Genomic DNA, 18510 nt, shown 5'->3' on the forward strand with positions numbered 1-18510 from the left:
TATTAGATTTCATTTTTGTAGCTGACTAATTGGTTCAATGCACTATGCACTGGATTAGTGCTAATAGATGTGATATTAGAAAAGGGATACTGGATCATTCAAGCAATACACACACACATATATATATATATATATATATATATATATATATATATATATATATAAATAATATGTATAGACACAGTACTTTATGATGATGTATAATAAGGAAGTTTTGATTTTTGTTATTAACATGATATTTTACAGCACCTCATATCACTGACATTGTTCTGACACTATCAAAACAATGTAAAAGGTTGCCATGTGCTGATACTGCAGAGAGGAAAGATCTCAGATCTAGTAAAAAATATAAAATACTTCATTTACAACTTAAAAATAATCCATAAAAAATAGTAAATATTATTATTAAATATCTAATGAGATATTTCTGGCATTTATATCAAATATTAATGGAGGACAGCACAGAAAGCATTATATATCAAAAGTTCATTAAACCAAAAACAACACTAAAACTCATCATTAAATGCTATCATATAAAATTTTGTAATAAAATTTGGGGGAAAAATGTGCTTGGAAAACATGTAACAACTCTGCATATTTATATACAGTATGTTAAAACTAAATTCAAATGCTATGCAAATTACCTAGAAATGTACATAGCATGGTGCAGCAATCACAGGATTGCACAAGTATTCCTAAGCAGGGAAATGCAAGACAACATGTATCTTTACAGCTAAGCTCCATATAAGAAAATAAATTTAACAGACACCAACAACTAACTCCAAATAAATATTTTTGTTTACATCAAAACTATCAAGACAACACTGTTTATGTATTTTTTATTAAAACTTAAAAAATCGTCAGGTTGTCAAAGGTATCATGGTTAACATTACCATCACCATTTCAATTACAGGAATAAATAGTACAACTATATACATAAGAATACTTAAACACTGTCTATTAACACACTATACATAGAGCGGTCCTGGACAAATCTGTACATCTTATTGTGCATAAAATATGGGTGGGAAATAATGCAGCTGCATTACAACAATGACAAGTATGAAAGAATGTATAACAGGCATTACATACATATATACTCTGGTACTGAAGTGGCAATAACAGTATCTTGTCAAATATTAGATAACACACAAACTGAATCCATTTCAAGTCGTAATCTGTCTGATAACCACTAATACTTACCTCATAAACAAGTGCAAACAAATTACTTGTCAGTGATGTAAGAAAATATATAGAATTTTTAAAAACACTCATGAGAATAAGTAAAAATATTTTTTCATGTAATATCTGATAGGCCACATAAGACCAATTACTGATAATAAATTTATAAATAGCAAATTTATATGATATATAAAATTTAAAAAGAAATGAAAGAGAGGGGAAAATCATGAACTAGTATAAAAACAGTCAAGTGTTGGCTGATATCGCTTTTGATGATTGATTACTCAGTTGTTTTAAACTAAAAAAAATATGACTAGAAATTATTATATTGCATTAATTTTCATCATTAAGTAATTTAACTTCTTTTGTTACTGCTTATTTTTAAGATGTTAGAAAACAGTATACAATTGATTCTCATTATAGCAAACACCGCTGTAATAAACTACTGGAAAGTCCCAACCAAAACTCAATAGGTAGAATGATATGCTAAAACAAATTTAATATAGCAAACTGTCCACTATACCAAATTATTCCCATGGTCCCTATGAGCTTGCTATAATGAGAGTTGAATGTATATTTATATATTCCATGGATATATAAATATCCATGGAATTCAACAAGTTAAAAAAATATTATGAGATTAATATAAATGCTAAATTTGATTCTTAATGATCTTTTTATGGGTTGGTGAATATATTTCACAGAATAGCAGAATGGTAATGCTGACATATTATGCAGGATATTACATAAATTTTTATAGTTTTTCTAACACATCTAATCTATTACCCTGGATAATTGATATTTGACTTGAAAGAAAAAAAAAACTTGGAAAGGTCTATTTCCATTGATTAATACTTACATATTTGTGTAATTATTTACAAATTTAATGTTGTAATTGTTTTTCTCTATTTATTAATATATAGTATTGGTTTTTATGGATAACATAATAATTGAAGGTTAAAATGCTGCTTAAATTTCTAGAAAATATATGTTCCCTCAAGAGGTTTCTATGTATATAAAATTTTTTTCTGTTTACTGGGCAACTTTGATAGAAACAAGATAGACTATATGCTCATAACCAACCTAAGTTACTTGGGAGAAATACATAAAACGGTTTTAATTTCTCACTTGTCATTTCTGTTATATATATACATATTTATACAATAATATATGATAAAAAATTATTTCGTTATTAGTTCCATAAAGCACTTAAGCTCACAAATGAATTTAATAGGAGAAAACAAATCTGCATAAAATACACCTTAATAACTTTTTCGCTCTTATTATAATATGCCAATTGAGAATGTTATTTCCAATCACAACAATAGAAATAGATTAATTAATTTTTTTCGTGAACATATTTAAGAGAAAACTAAGCAAACAATCTGAAATTAATACTAAAGTAAATTAAATATAATTATTTTATGCAATTTCATGTATTTATTTATTTCTGCTTGAAAGTTGTGAAAAACTATTCATTCATAACTTATAGGTATTCTGACATATTCTAGATAGCAAATAAATTTACTAATATTGCCATATTTTAAAATGTATTCATACTTCATTTTTTTTTTTAGCTTCTAATAATTAGCTCTTTTATGCTGTATCTCTAACAATCATTATCAAAGCAAAAAAGAAGTATTAAAATGAGAGATAACATAAATGCATATGCCCTTGAAGTAATTTATATGAAATAACAAGTCTTTACAAAGAGGAAAAATGAATATAGTTCACATATACTTCTCATTTATGCAGTTTCTCAAGACATGGCACAAAGGAATGTATCACTGCTGATGAACAATGAATAAACGAATGAGTGAAACCTTCAAAAGGTTAGATTTGGAATGAATTATTAAAAAGTATTATTTTACTGTACATATATTCTTAAAATATTCTAATGTCATTTAAAAATTGAACAATCAGGTATAGTTTCTTACATTTTCTGAATTTTTACATAAGTGAACTAGTAAATATAACATCTTTCTTATCATTGGGAAGTAATGCAACTGTAATGAAAATCACTACCCCAATGGTTTTGTACAGTATCCACCAAAATAGCACTCTGAAAGCCTAGTTAGATATATTTCCCGTTTCAGTGGAAGATCATTATTTGAAATGAACTTTTGGCAATGATGTAATAAAAAGTGTGTTTGCTAAAATACTGAAACTAGATTAAAAAAAATAAAAATACTAGAGTTAAAAGTTCCAAAAAATGCATATGAAAGACTTAAGTTTCGCTTTTTTTTTTCTGGTATGCTCAAAATTTAAAAAAAATGAATTATGATTATCAGCACAGTGATCTGGAAATTAAGCAGAAAACTGCCTATTAAACTCTACTGAAAGTTTTGCTATACCATGTTAATATTTTTGAAGTAAGAAATTATATAAAAGCATATATGTAAGTATGTGTGTGTGTGTGTGTATTTGTTTAATAAGATATCACTTTATGAATGAGTTACATTGAAATATGAATGGCAAGATTAAAAATAATGTTAGCAACTCTTTTTGTATAGCACTTCAGTTAGTAGTACAAATGATGTCACATACGTGGCAGTGCCTTACAACAGTGATCAAATATCACTATTTATATTAAAACTTAGTTACTTTTGTTTTTACATAAGCCAAGATATTAATAAAAAAATAATGTTTGCATTTCTTCCATTATAAATATTGCTTTATGCTTTTAGTAGAAATCCAGTCGAGAAGACAATGCTGTATTAATAACTGATTATGCTTACTTTTATAGTAATTTTTGTTTCACTATACTGAGTTCTAATTATTAACAGCATAATTATATTGGAGTTGTAAATGCAATTTTTTTTTAGAATAAAATTCATTCACATCTTGCACAAGCAAAAGACATGAACTGATTTTAAAACATTAAAGAAAAAAAAAAAAAAGAAACAAGAACAAATGCCACTAAAATGTTCACAATGACATATGTTATGAAGGAAACTTTAGTATACAATATTGTTGTATTTTAGTACACAATATAATTATTGGTTGGAACATAATTACAGATTTATAAACTGGCAAAAATTAATTTGAATAATAATGATTTATTTTGAATTATATCTTATTTTTTAAAACTGTTGTACCAATTTAAAGTAGAAAAGTTTCATGATAAAGTAACTTGGACTTTGCACTGTGATCTCTGATTATGAGAAATTTAAAATCTTGCAATGATTGAGACTGAAGTGAAGTAATTTTATGCAACTGCTGATACAGTTTTCATGAATAAGAAATAAATAGAAATTTATACATAACAAATCAGATGTGCCAGTTAAAACACAGTGAAAATAATTAGTCACAACTAGAGGTGCTGCAGCTGTTTTGGCACTATTTAAGCACCTGGATACATTGTATAACCATTTTTTCATGCAGTTTTAAGTAACATAAAAGTTAAGGATCACTCTTTTTTTATTTATTTTTTATTCCTCATTGCAACTGACACCATGAGGTTGACACAACCATACGAGTAGTTACTAAAAGTTATGGAATGGTGATTAATGATGTTACTCTTCTGAGATGCAGCACATATCCTGCAAGTGAGCCACTAAAGTGCTACAGAACTCTGAGCACCACTCAGCCAACTAGTTCTGCTGCCAGAGGGGGTAACAGAAGTTGGGATCAACTAGCAGTATTTGCCAAATCCTCTTGATCTCCTTAAAAGATAAAGGAATTCTTTTTTACATAATATCTTCAATTAAGAACATTTCTAAGCATAGATCAAGTTGAGATGTTCATTAGAAAATATGCTATTATACATGCATTTCATTCTACTATTTAAATACTAATGCCCTGCTATCCTAGCAAACCCTGATTAATGAGTGGCAATGGCAGCTTAGCTTGTCATAATTAGTCTTCTATGATAATTAATTGTCATCAGTTATTGTTTTTATTATTATGTGACACCTCTAAGGACTCATTGCAGGAGGGCGGTCAACTCTACTCCACCACAGACAAATCTCACTGTCCCCTCCTACTGCTTAATTTTCCCACTACATGCAACTACCATCAATGCTGTCTACTGTTCACCACCACAAACAATATTTTTTGTCAGTAAATTGCGTGTTCTGATGGCTGATTTGCCTGTATGCAGAATGAAAAACCAGAGTTTCTGGGAGAAAAAATCCTGCTACCCTTATGAGATCAGCTAACTTACCTTCAATTGAAAAATCCCACATAAAGATTCTCTTGTTACAATGAGAATCAAAATCAGGATTTTTTTTTCAAATGAAGAGCGTAATGTGCTGTCATTCTTCTAATTGCACCTATGGAGGTGCTTTTCTAATGAAAGATTATGATAATTTGGAATCTTGTTCTAAAACCGAACATAGTACTTCAAGCTTATAATAAGCAAAGTCATGTTTGCACATTAGGCAATAAAAATCATCTACTACATAAGATTTCCAGGTCATAGTTGAATTCAAACTCACAGTCAGATGGTAATAAAGAAGAATTTATTACCATTATTATAAAGATGATTTTCCTCATCACTTATCCTGGATAACTGTAATTTACCATAGATTAGAATATATTTAGCCTTAAAAAGAGGTCTCTAAAATTAGTCTTAAAATCTTCTGAAATTTTAAAAAACAGTGAATTAAGTTACTAATGCCTTCAGCAGCAGCATTGGTAACTTGATGAACCCTTTTAATGAAACATTTATAAACACTTCTACTAAATATTTTCTGCTCACAAATGTCATGACATTGTGATATACTGTTTTTCGTTCTTTCAATTATGGCAGCTACCATTTGAAGGTTGTACATTTTGTACAGTATCATATATAAGAAGCATATGTGCCATAGGCATAGCATCAGCAAGCTGTTGTGCTGCATGTGCAACACAACAGACTATATGAAATGTAAACAATGGGAAGAGCCGGATGATTTTGATATTAGTATTTCTGGTTTTAGTGACAGCAATAGTGGTGCAATCGAAATAAGTGAATACCTGCAGAGAAAGAGAGAGAGATTTACGAGTAGCATGATCGAGGGTGAGCATGAGGTGGTGATGTCTTTAACATTATGTAGAGTAACTAGTGATTCAGAGGTTGTGAGGGACAGAGTTGATTGTATCAGTGAATGTCAAGTGAGGGTAGGATGCTTGGGGGGGGGAGACGAGAGGTGATGAAAGAGAGGAAGTGGTATGAAAAATGAGTTGAGAGCATGGAGGGAGAGACTAGGAGACTTGAAAGGCTAACTGATGTGAGGCAAACAAGAGGCAGAAAGAGAGGAAGTCAAGAGAGTACAGAAGCAAGGGATAGAAAGATGAGAGGATGGTAGGCAAGTGAGAGAATAAGAAGGAGAGTGGCAGTGGAAAGAGAGTGAGGAATGCATGTAAGCAAGATGACTGGATCAGTGAGGGATGTAAAGTATGGAGCTGTCAGTGATTCTGGTTAGCTGGCATCCATAGCAGCTGCACTGACCTGGCTGTTCAATGGAAGTAACTCTTCATTACTTCCATTACTTCAATGGAAGTAATGGAAGAGTTGCTTAAAGAGTGCAAGAAGAGATATTGCTATTGCATAAGGGTGATAGTAGACTAGAAACAGACTATAGACCAATTTGTATTTCTTCTATAGTTGTCAAGATTTTGGAGAAATTACTGAGAAGTTAGATACAAAATTGGTCAGATGAAGATAATATATATATGAGTGTCAGCATGGATTTGTTAAGGTGCACTCTTATCTTCATAATTTGCTTTCAACAAGAATAGTAGTTCACGAGGACTTATACTGCCATTATTTTAAATTTTGCAAAGATGAAAGGATGTCACAGCATTGTCCAGCTAGTACAAAATTGCATCATGTACCATCATTTTATTTTGGTACAAGTCAACAAGACTACAATTCAGTTGGCTAAATCTCAAATGCCAGTCTATCCTCTTTCATGTATTTAGGTATTTATCGGATACACGAATCTACTAATGGTGTGCACTATGCATTAGCAGATTCGTGTAGCGATTCCTTAAATAGATATGTGGAAGTCTCCTCCCAGTTATCCAGCTTTGACCCTTTAGCAATCCTTAGACATAATGTCTTGGACAGAAAAAGGACAGCTAGTCTTTTGGAGGTAGAGAAGGCTATGGATGTGATATTCTTATGACAGGTGTAAGTCAGTTTAAGAAGAGATATTTGATCTCTGGTGGGGATCTCAGCATTATCAAAGGTGAGGAGAGAATTGGTAGTGGTGAAGTTGACAGGGTTGTCCTCACATCCCATTGAAAATATGGCAAGGATATCAATGTTTAAAATGTTATGATCTTGTGGCTTAAAATATATGTACAATGCAAAGCATGTTTAAATGAAAAAGATTAATGGAGAGTCCTTTCATTGGTGATAGGTCATTATGAATAGGAAAAAGAGAGTGGATAAAAGTATAGAGCCACTCCTGTCATGAGCAGATGGTTCTATTGCATCATCATCCACAGAAAAAGCCAAGCCAATTGCCTAGTTTCCTACTTTTTCTACATGCTCAATACTTCCACTATCCTTCTGCCAGAAAGAGATCAGAAGAATATTGTCCAACTGAGTGTTGCCTGTTTATGCTATTGTAAAATTATTGTGCAATAAATTAAATTAATTAACTTATCAAGCTTGATTTTTACAGAGGTTTTCAGACATTTTTAATAGAAATGATGTAGTAATTGAATAAATGTTTTATTTTATTATAAAATGCACTAATTAAATTCCATTGAAAGTTGTATGTAAACCCAAAGAGAAGGGTTTACATACAATTTTTGTATTTGCAAAAACAAATGTTTGCAAAGTCTTGCGAATAATAAATAAGTGCCCAAGATAGAAATACTCGAACGAAGGGGCCCAAAGTGATGTAATCCTGGACACAATAGCATTGGAACAAAGAAAAAAAAAGATATTTAAGAGGACTGAGAAGGGATGGAAAACTTTTTTTTGGTTCTAAGTTTTTCCCTATCTCGGAAGATCTAGTTCCAGGTGTGTGGAGGCGAGGCTGTAATCATGGAAGCTTCTGCTTGGATGCATGGATGTGCCAGGAGAATGCGACTACCCACGGACATAACGGAGGCTTCAGCAGACCCTTTCCAGTAACCTGATGAGGAATTGCAGTGGCCGTGTCGATGGGAAATCACCCTGACTGTATCGGACAGTTTCCATAGCAAGAACCACCACATCGTCCAAGTGACAATCATAACCAAGGATAAAGACGCAGAGTCAAGCTATCCATGTTGAAGCTTTGTTCAACTGACTGGACTGACAATGTAAAAGAGTACTGTAAGTGAGCATGTTTTGTTAATGTTTAAGATAAGTATAATTAGAATTAGCATGTGTAATGAAAGTGCTTATGGGAAAGTGTTAGTGAAATGTTAGACGTTGTGTTATGGTTATGTATGGGTGAAATGATTGTATAATTGTATATAAGACTGAAGTATTTAGTTTAAGTTCAATTCAGGGAACAGCTACCTATTTATTGTAGATAGTTTAGCAATGAGATGAGGCTAAGTGAATGTTATATGTGAAATAGTCAATCGTGTATTATACCTATTAAGTATAGATAGGCTGAGAGAAATATTTTCTCCCCTTGAGTATGTGTATTGTAATCTCTTACTAGTTAAAATATTATGTTTAATTAACAATCTTGCCTGATCATTTGCCAATGCACTATCTCTAAAAAAAAAAATAGCAAACCTGAGTGCCAATTAGATAGAGAACTGCCATGATTAGCTGCATGAATATATGTAATTTACTTATGATTTTGCCTGTGTTCCTTCCCTAAATTCTCAGACTAATATAAAATTCAATTAGAATGGTACAGTCATAAAATCAAATAAATTTTTCTGATTGAGAAGTGTGAGAAGTTAGGTGACCTGTTTTTCATAGATAGGCTGAAGGCTTAAGGTCTGTTTACTTTCAGTAGGAATAGAGGATAAGGTTATGAAGGATTAACTGAGAGATTTTGTTAAGTAGAATAAGGTTATATTAGGGGTGAAGTATAACAGAGTTATGTAAGGCATTAGGGGCTGGACTGGTAACACATATAAAGTTAACAAAGGTGCAGTCGAGTATGAACAGAAATTAATAACAAAATTAATAATTAAAACAAAAGACAGTGCAAGGAGAAACACACAGATAATAAAAAATATTACACTATCTTACTCCACTGATATCTACCCCAGAGCCTGGAAACTGGCCTATATTCAATCCATTCCCAAGAAGGGCAAAAAATCACTATCATCAAACTGTCACCCAATCTCTCTCTCACCTCATTCATCTCTAAAGTAAGAGAGAAAGAGAGATCAATATCTATGTTACCTTGAAGCCACCAAAATGACCTCCAGTATGGATTCCACCACTGCCTATCAACAGGAGATCTGTTCGCAAGTTATCTATCTCTGGACAAATACAGCAGAAACGTTTAGTGAATTGCAAGTGGGTACACTTGATATATCCAAAGCTTTTGACTCGGTGTGGCATAAAGGCCTATTAAGCAAGCTCCCATCATATGGTCTATCCTAAGACTTTTGAAATTGGGTTGCCAGCTTTCTGACTGGATGCACACTACATGTGCTAGTGGATGCATCATAAGATATTAATCACTTATGTTTAATATTTTTATTTATAAAATTTTCAGCTAAGTTTCATAGCCACTGTCAATACAGTTATAGGAAAACTCTAAAAAGAACAACAATTTAATTGAAAGCATGTGATATTATGTGCACTATAGACTACAGGAGAATAGCTCCATCTGCATTAATAGATTTCTTTCTTAATCCTCTTCTTCTACGGTGTCGAGGTTTCCTTATTCTTGCAACTGTAACCGTCTCGAGGATAAGGTAATTGGTCCTATTCCTCCCAGTGTGTCTTACATCTGTGGATGTGTGTTCACAGGACTGGTTTGCCTGTTCTGGGGGACGAAAAACCTTAGTTTCTGGGTGAAAAAATCCCCTACCTCCTTATGAGACCAGCTGACTCACCTTTTGTCGAAAGAGACCCGATAAAGGTCCCCCATGTCACTGATGGGAATCGAACTCAGGTCTTTCCGACCAAAAGGCTTCATCTATAACAACTGAGCTGCGGAGGCTCCTGCATTAATAGATATTCAAAATAAATTACAATAAATTAATTTAGTTAATTATTTTAAATATAAGCAAAATTTAATTACAATTAAGGAACACATGAATGGTGAGTATCAGTTAATATAACTTTCCAAAATTGAGAAAGTTTTAAGCAATTGCTTTTCTTCAGGTTCAGGTTGTGAATGTGTGCTTCACAACTTTCTTTGTAGAGTCTTTCCAGAAGAAAGTAACTTTCGTGTAACATTTTGGGTTTGTTCCACTGAATCCTGTGTTTTGTAGATAAAGCATAGCTTGCTAAATTTGTTGCACCGGATTTGTTGGATTCTTTAACAAAAATGTATTCTTGATGAGATAAGGAATGTATTAAATATGCAAACCGGACAGAAAATGATTTGTATGTTAATCTGTCAAAGTAATCTTGCTATTTTTTCTGAAAGTCCCTTAACATATGGAATACAAATTTGTAATACAACAAATCCGGTGCATAATTTCTTCTTGAGAAGGGTTAGGATGATGGCCATAATTATCGATTATTTTTCAATAGTTTTTCATTATAACCATTAGTAATAAACGTAGTTCTTATAATAAACAGTTCTTTGTTTAGAAGGGAATCTGTAGAACAAATTTCATGAACTCTCTCAACTAAGGATTTGATTACACCATATTTCTGACAAGGGTGATGATGAGAGTTAGAATCAGTGTATTTAGTGTATTAGAATCAGCCCTACACTATTTCCACCTCTATCATACCCAGATGGCCCATTTGCAACATCACCCATAGAAAAAGCTAACCTCCTGGCATCACACTTTGTCTCCTGCACACATAACTGACAATGGCAAATGCCCTCCAGTCATTCCAACTGCCCAACATACAATGCCCCCTATATCCTTTTGCCAAAAAGACATCACAAACCTGTTGTCTAAATTAGACACAAAAAAGCCTCCTGGCCCAGATGTAATTCCTCCAATTATCCTGAAGGTCTATGCATTTGAACTGACTCTTATCCTATGTAACCTGTACACACTCTCTTATTCCACTGGTATATATCTCAAAACCTGGAAACTGGCCTATATTCAAAAAGGGTGACAAATCACTGCCATCTAACTACTGCCCTATCTCACTCACTTCAGTCCTATCTAAAGTAAGAGAAAATCATAAATTCTCAAATCCTAATCTACCTTGAAGGTACCCGGCTACCACCAGTACAGATTCTGCCAAAGCCGTTCAACAGGAGGTCTACTCTCACACATCATCTATCACTGGACAAACACTATGGAGAAATTTGGCGAATCCCAAGTCGTTGCACTTGATATCTCCAAAGCCTTTGACCGAGTCTGGCACAAAGGCTTACTAAGCAAACTCCCATCATTTGGACTACCTCAAGACTTCTGCAGATGGATTGCCAGCTTCCTGTCTGGATGTACACTATACGTGATGGTAGATGGCTCTATATCCTCTCACCATCCAGCTAATGCCAGGGTCCCTCAAGGCTCAGTTCTCTCACCGACACTCTTACTTCTATATATCAATGACCTACTTCAGTTGACCTCTAACCCAATACACAATTTTGCAGATGACAGCACACTACATTCCTCCCTTTCATTTGACAAACCCTACCCTACACAACTCACTTCAACCCACAGAACATCAACCACCACTGCCCTTAATTCTGACCTCCAAGCCATCCTCCGATGGGGTTCAGACAACCTTGTCAACTTCAACACTAGTAAAACCAAGTTCTGTCTTATTTCTCACAAAAAAGAATCATTATCCCCCAGCATTGTTTTCGATAACACTCAAATTCACAGACAAGACGAAATTTCTCTTCTCGGAATTATCTTGACATCAAGCCTCTCCTGGCATAAACACATCACAACCATTGCATCCTCAGCTTCCAAAAAACTATGTTTTCTGTTTCGCTCAAGACGCCACTTCACCTCTAAACAGCTGTTAACACTATACAAGTCACAAATCCACTCCACTCTCGAATACTGCTCTCACATCTGGAGTGGAGCTCCAAAAAGCTCCCTCAAAATGCTTGACACAATACAGAGGAGAGCAATTAGACTAATAAATGACCCATCCCTCACCAACTCGCTCCTCCCACTTTCACATAGACACTTGGTCTCTGCAATCCGTATATTCTATAAATACTTTCACGGGAAAGGTTCATCTGAAACAGCATCAATAATTCACCCCACCATGTACCAAGCCCATTGGAACACGTAGCGCTGCCCAACATCCTTTTACAGTACACCTCGAAACCCACATAACAAGTTTCTTCTCCTCCTCATTCATCCCTGCTACTGCAGTACTGTGGAACAATCTTCCCCCTGATGTATTTCCCAAGGAATACAATATACAGGCATTCAAATCAAATGTAAACAAGTTTCTCCTTTCACAACCCATCACCCATATACGGTACTAACATACTATAGGTTGACCAGCCAACCTTCTGTATATGGGCCCAACATAATAAAAATAAAAATAAATTACCAGTATGAGTTAGTTTTCTGTATACTGAGAACTGTAGACTACCACTTGGTTGATGTAGAATGAGGACATCTATAAAATGAAGATAATTGTTGTCTTCCACTTCCAGGATAAATTTGATTCTTCGGTTTACTAAATTAATATCTTCAAGAAATTCATAAAGATTGGACAACATCATCAATATGTCTGTACCAAACTGATGGTTTGGGTTAAAAAAATATCCAGAATATGTTGTTCGGAATGTTCCATAAAGTAATTGGCTAGAGTTGGGGGAAGGGTGTATTTCTTATTTTAAGGGACTTTCAGAAAAAATAGCAAGATTACTTCGACAGATTAACATACAAGTCACTTTCTATACAGTTCACAAACTTAATACATTCCTTATCTCACCAAAAGACAAATATCCTTGTCTATCTTATCCTGGAGTTTACAAAATCTCCTTCTTTTGTGGCTTATGTTATTATGGATAAACTGGCCAATCTGCACAAATTCATCTTGAAGAACATCAAGAATACATTTCTCTTAAAGAATCCAACAAATCCAGTTTAGCAAGCCATGCTTTATTTACAAAACACAGGATTCAGTGGAACGAAACCAAAATTTTACATGGAAGTTGCTTTTTCTGGAAAGACTACAAAGAAAGCTGTGAAGCACACATTCAGAACCCAAACCAGAACAAAAGTGATTGCCTAAAGCTTTCTCAATTTTGGGAAGTTATATTAATCAATACTTACCATTCATGTAATGAATGGTAAGTATTGATTAAATTTTGCTTATGTTCAAAAATAATTAACTAAATTAATTTATTGTAATTTATTTTGAATATTTATCAATGCAAATAGCACTATTCTCCTGCAGCCTATAGTGCACATAATATCACATGCTTTCAATTAAATTGTTCTTTTTAGAGCTTTTTTATAATAACCTTATTGACAATGGCTATGAAATTTAGCTGAAAATTTTACAAATAAAAATATTAAATATAACTGATTCTGATATTAAATATTTTATGATGAATTCTTCCACTTACATCTCGATTTTTAGACAAAAAAGAAGTGCTAGTGGATGGTTTCTTATCTTCTAAACATGCAACTAGGGTCCTGCTGGGGTTCCAAAAGGCTCCATTGTTTTCTCACCCACCCTCTTCTTTTAGCAGTAAGTACTCCAGTGGACTGGAACCCAATGCACAGTTCTGCTGATGACAGCACATTGCACTCTTCCCTTTCATTTGACAAAATGTACAATAGACAAACTGCCTCAACTTACAGAGCATCAATTTCATCTGCCCTCAATTCTGATCTCCAAGTCATCCTCCAACGTGATTCACGTAACCTCATCAATTTTGATGCTATCAAATCAGAGTTCTGCCTTATCCCCCCCCCCCAAAAAAAAACATTTTCTCACAGTATCAACTTTCAAATCTCTAAACAAGAGGAGATTTCTCTCCTTGGAATTAAGCCTCTCCTGGTATAAGCATATTACAACCATTGCCTCCTCTGATTCCAAGGAACTACGATTTCTCTTTCACTGAAGGTGTTACTTCACCTCTGAACAGTTAACCCTTGTACAAATTACAAATCTGTCCAACTAATATTGCTCTTACATTTCAGGTGGCATCCCTAAGAGCTCCCTCAAAATACTTGACTCAATAGAGAAGAGGACAATTACAGTGATTAATGATCCATCTTTTACCAACTCACTCCATCCACGTTTACACAGATATTTGGTTTCTCAGTATGTATCTTCTATAAACATTTCCATGGTATGTTCTTATTGAGCTGGCATTGATAATTTCTACATTCTTTACTAAATCCGTTGAAATATGTGCAGCTGCCAGCCAACATCTCATCACAGTTCAACTCCAAACTCACAGAACAAGTTTCTTTTCCTCCTCCTTCATTCCCTGTTATTGTTGTATTGTGGAAAAGTCTCTCCCCTCATGTGTCTCCGAAGGAATACAATATAATGCCTTCAAATAAAATTTAAATAAGTTTCTCCTCTGATAACTCATTACCTGTACATGGTACAAATGTGTATGGACTCAACAAAAACTTAATACCTTCATGGAGTCCTAAGGCTTATCTGTAAATCACCCTACACCTCACTACACAATCTGCCCACAAACCAAGTGGATTGATTTTTGTTTATTACTGGTATATTCTCTAGCCAGTCTGCCTGTTTTGTAGGGGAAAACACCCACGTTTCTGGAAGGAAAAGGGGAAAAAAAGCTTCTTTTATTATTATTATTTTTTTTTGTTGGAAAAAACAAAACAAAACTTGTTGCCTTTAAAATAAAGGCAATTTATTATCCTTTCCTTTCAAGTCATCCACCTAAATCCTTTCATAATTTTCACTAAGTTGCAGTCTTTTTGATTACTTTCTGCATTGCTTATGATTCCACACATTTCTTACAATAATTCTGAAAGAAGGTTTGATGAACTTGATGAAGCAATCTGAACCCTATGCATAGTAATAATATAGATAATATGACCTGAACAAATCTAATCAGTAGAATTAACAATAAATATAACATTGTTAGTATAGCTGATACAGCAACATACCGTCAATTTTATATCAAGATGATTGAAAGAAAATCAAACAAATTTCAGGCAAAAATGGAAGTAAAGTAGAGAAAAATTAATGATATATAATCATTAATACCTAATATACAATCCTGCTTTAAATTTGCTATATTTTTGCTATGTTTGTTAAAATTTGCTATATCGATAATGATTTTTAAAAAATTTTTTACTGATATAGCAAATTTAAGATATCATTATTTTGTTTCTTGGCCAAAAATATTAATGTACATCTATGAGCATTTGCATCTGAATCCACATAGTAATGAATAAAGGGATAGTCTTTAATTGTGAGTGTTGGTAATTTGAAGCTTGAACTTAGATTCTATATACACTTACAAAATATTTTTTGCTTGATGGATTAGTAGATTTTTCTACACTCAGTTAGCTAATTAAGCAATTTTTTCTCCCTTCATGCAACATACTAAAGTTCAATGCATACCAAGGTTTAACTTTTTCATAATGGCGCTGATTCACTGGAAGAAGCTCCAGACGGCCGAGATGGATTTGTTTCAAACTCCTTCAACAAACTGCTACATCTCTTTTCAAAATCTTCTCTTAATTTTTCGTGAGACTGTAGAAAAAAAAAAGTAGAAAATAAAAATTGATTGGCAAAATTATTTTTTGTTATAATTAATTAATAGTCGACCATGTTTCTTATATTTTATAATTAAGTGAATTATCAGAAAAAAATTTAAATAACAGAAAAATATTAACATTTAGCTAAACTAAACTACATCACTCCATTTATAAATTTTTCAAGTCACAACACACCTATTCTTTGTGCTTCAATGCACTAATCCTAGTATTGTATTTGCATGCACACTTGAAGAAAATCCAAGTAGCAACATCTGAATATCTGTGTGAAAAAAATGCAGTGAACTGGTAAGAAATAGGTTATCAATCAACCTTATTTCTCTCTTCTGTAGTCAAGGATTTTTAGAGAGTTCTTAGGAGTACCACCCAAACTGTGAGAAGAATATTAAATGGTTGGATGGATTTATTATTTGAACAGAGTTAACAGCTGTTCAGAGGAAAATGATGCCTGGAGTGAAAGAGAAAACCTAATTTCTTTGATGCCGAAGAGATGATACTTATAATTTTAATGCCAAAAAAGACTGAAGTTGGGCTTATTTTGAGTTAGACAAATGGGGAAGAGTGTAACGTACTTTCAACACCAAATCTGTAGATTGAATCTGCAGTCAACTGGAGAAGTTCAATATTATATTATGTTACCCCCAGACTACTCACATTCACTTCCTCTTCCAGCAGCACTGATCTTTCTCATGCTGTGTTCCCTGTTCTCCCTATCTCCTTCCCTCTATTACCTTGTCTGTCTTGCATGCTTGTTGTTACATTCTCGTCACCCTTGCTACTCACACTTCTTCATTTATATGCACTCCTTCCTCTTCTGCTCTTCCATATTGCTTCTTGCCCAGATCGATTCTCTGCCAGCCTCCCCATATGACTCACACCAAACTATTAAATGCAGTCCATCACTCTTATACAGTTCCCTTTGCCCCTCAAACTCATTCCACATATTCACAAATTGTACTCTTTTCTATTCACACATTTCCACTACCATACCATTCATGATCTTTGCTCTCTGCCTCGACTCATCACTGTCAAAGCTGGGCAATACACACACACACACACACACACACACACTGACTACCTTTCCTACCACACTAATTCTTCTGAACAGCCTCCTGATATTCATTCTTACATTCTCCTTGTTTCCAACCAAGTCAATCGTTCCTACTATTACTACCAACTCTTTCGCTCACTTACTCCACATATCCAATGCCTCAATCACTCTACTCGTTCTACCTCCTGGAAAACAAACCTGGTGCAACCTCTCATTCACCACACCTCTAATAAATGAATTCCCATACATCACTCATGAGTCATTCATTATGCCTTTCATATGGCTATCATTCATTCCAGTCTTTTTCACTTTTCCATACAAATCTACAAATCTCTTCATTTCAATTCTGCATGTCTTTTCTCTTGCCTCATCTTCACTAACTCTGTTTTCAAAATCTTCTATCACTTTTTTGCTGTCATTCATTCTCACTATCTTACTGTCAGTCACACACATATTTTCACCACCAACATTACTTGTTATCTTACCATTAATTGCACTCTGACTTTCATCATTGGTCTTGCATGCTTTCTTAACAGATGCACTCGTTTTTGCAGTCTTCCATTTTACTTACTATGCCATGTTTCATACTCTGATTCAAACAAACCTCATGGTCTATCAGCATGTCACACTTCTGCATACTTGCATTCACTTATCTCTTTTATTCGGTTTCTCCATGCATACATATTGCATTCATTGCACCATATCATTCTTGAAAAAATCCATGCCATTTCCTTTATTTGTCTTTCCTGTCAACCTAGGCAATGAGTTCCCTCTCACCACCATTTTATCCCAGAGCACTAAACAAGAAACAATTAAAATAATACATTCTAAAAAAAATTACCCAAACACTGAGTACCAATCATGAATCTCATACAGCAACACTCAATATAATTACACAGCAACATTCTACAATAAACATAAAATTAACTTATCTTGTTACATCCCTTATAATGCTGAATGCTATACTCTATGAGTTGTTATTACAGTATTGATTTTTTCAACTAAACTACCTCATCCAGACAAGGATTTTAAAAATGTCTCTCCATATGCTGTTAAAAAAAGTTTCATAACAAAAATGCACATCCCTACCCCAGAAAACCATTCCTTTCTCCAGGGGGGGGGGGCAAGGAGTCTAAAATTAGAAACCTGGGGTTATCTGCACTTGAAATTTATTTGTAAATTGATTTTTAAAGAGTTGCTAAAGGAATGTTTTTCAAACTTTGAGTATGACCCACAACAAGAAGTACATTTTACATCATGACCCAGTTACCCAACACACACACATAAACATATATTTACTAAACTGAAACAAAAGTTTCATGAAACAACATGTGCCCTTACTACAAAACAAGAACTTGAATATGCTTCTGTGTTTTTCACTTCATCATTCTTTATTTTTTTTTTCTAACAATAAAATGATCCATTTTTTGAGGGTGATTTTTACTAGACTGACTAAAATGTTACAATTGTTGGGAACTTGAAAACCATTGCACTTGACAAGGTCCTTTCTGAATGCAATGATCATTTGTAACTGAACATTGATCCAG

The 18510-nt window shown here is 33.6% G+C and overlaps 1 protein-coding gene across 1 annotated transcript in view; it reads right to left on the minus strand.

Moving 5' to 3' along the window:
• Positions 1 to 2406: 2406 nt before the first annotated feature.
• The window catches only part of LOC150102439 (1-phosphatidylinositol 4,5-bisphosphate phosphodiesterase classes I and II-like), a 900535-nt gene continuing 884431 nt past the window's right edge, over positions 2407 to 18510 (minus strand). Inside the window, exons 34-35 of the mRNA XM_090399636.1 lie at positions 15758 to 15889; positions 2407 to 4847 (exon numbers count right to left, since the gene is read on the minus strand). Coding sequence (XP_090255762.1) covers positions 15773 to 15889 — 117 coding nt within the window. The 3' untranslated portion in view covers positions 2407 to 4847; positions 15758 to 15772. The remainder of the gene's footprint in view (positions 4848 to 15757; positions 15890 to 18510) is intronic.

This window comes from Typopeltis vanoorti, chromosome 10, assembly GCF_054136105.1.
Source record: "Typopeltis vanoorti isolate ZY-2024b chromosome 10, IOZ_Tvanoo_1.0, whole genome shotgun sequence".
Taxonomy (NCBI): domain Eukaryota; kingdom Metazoa; phylum Arthropoda; class Arachnida; order Uropygi; family Thelyphonidae; genus Typopeltis; species Typopeltis vanoorti.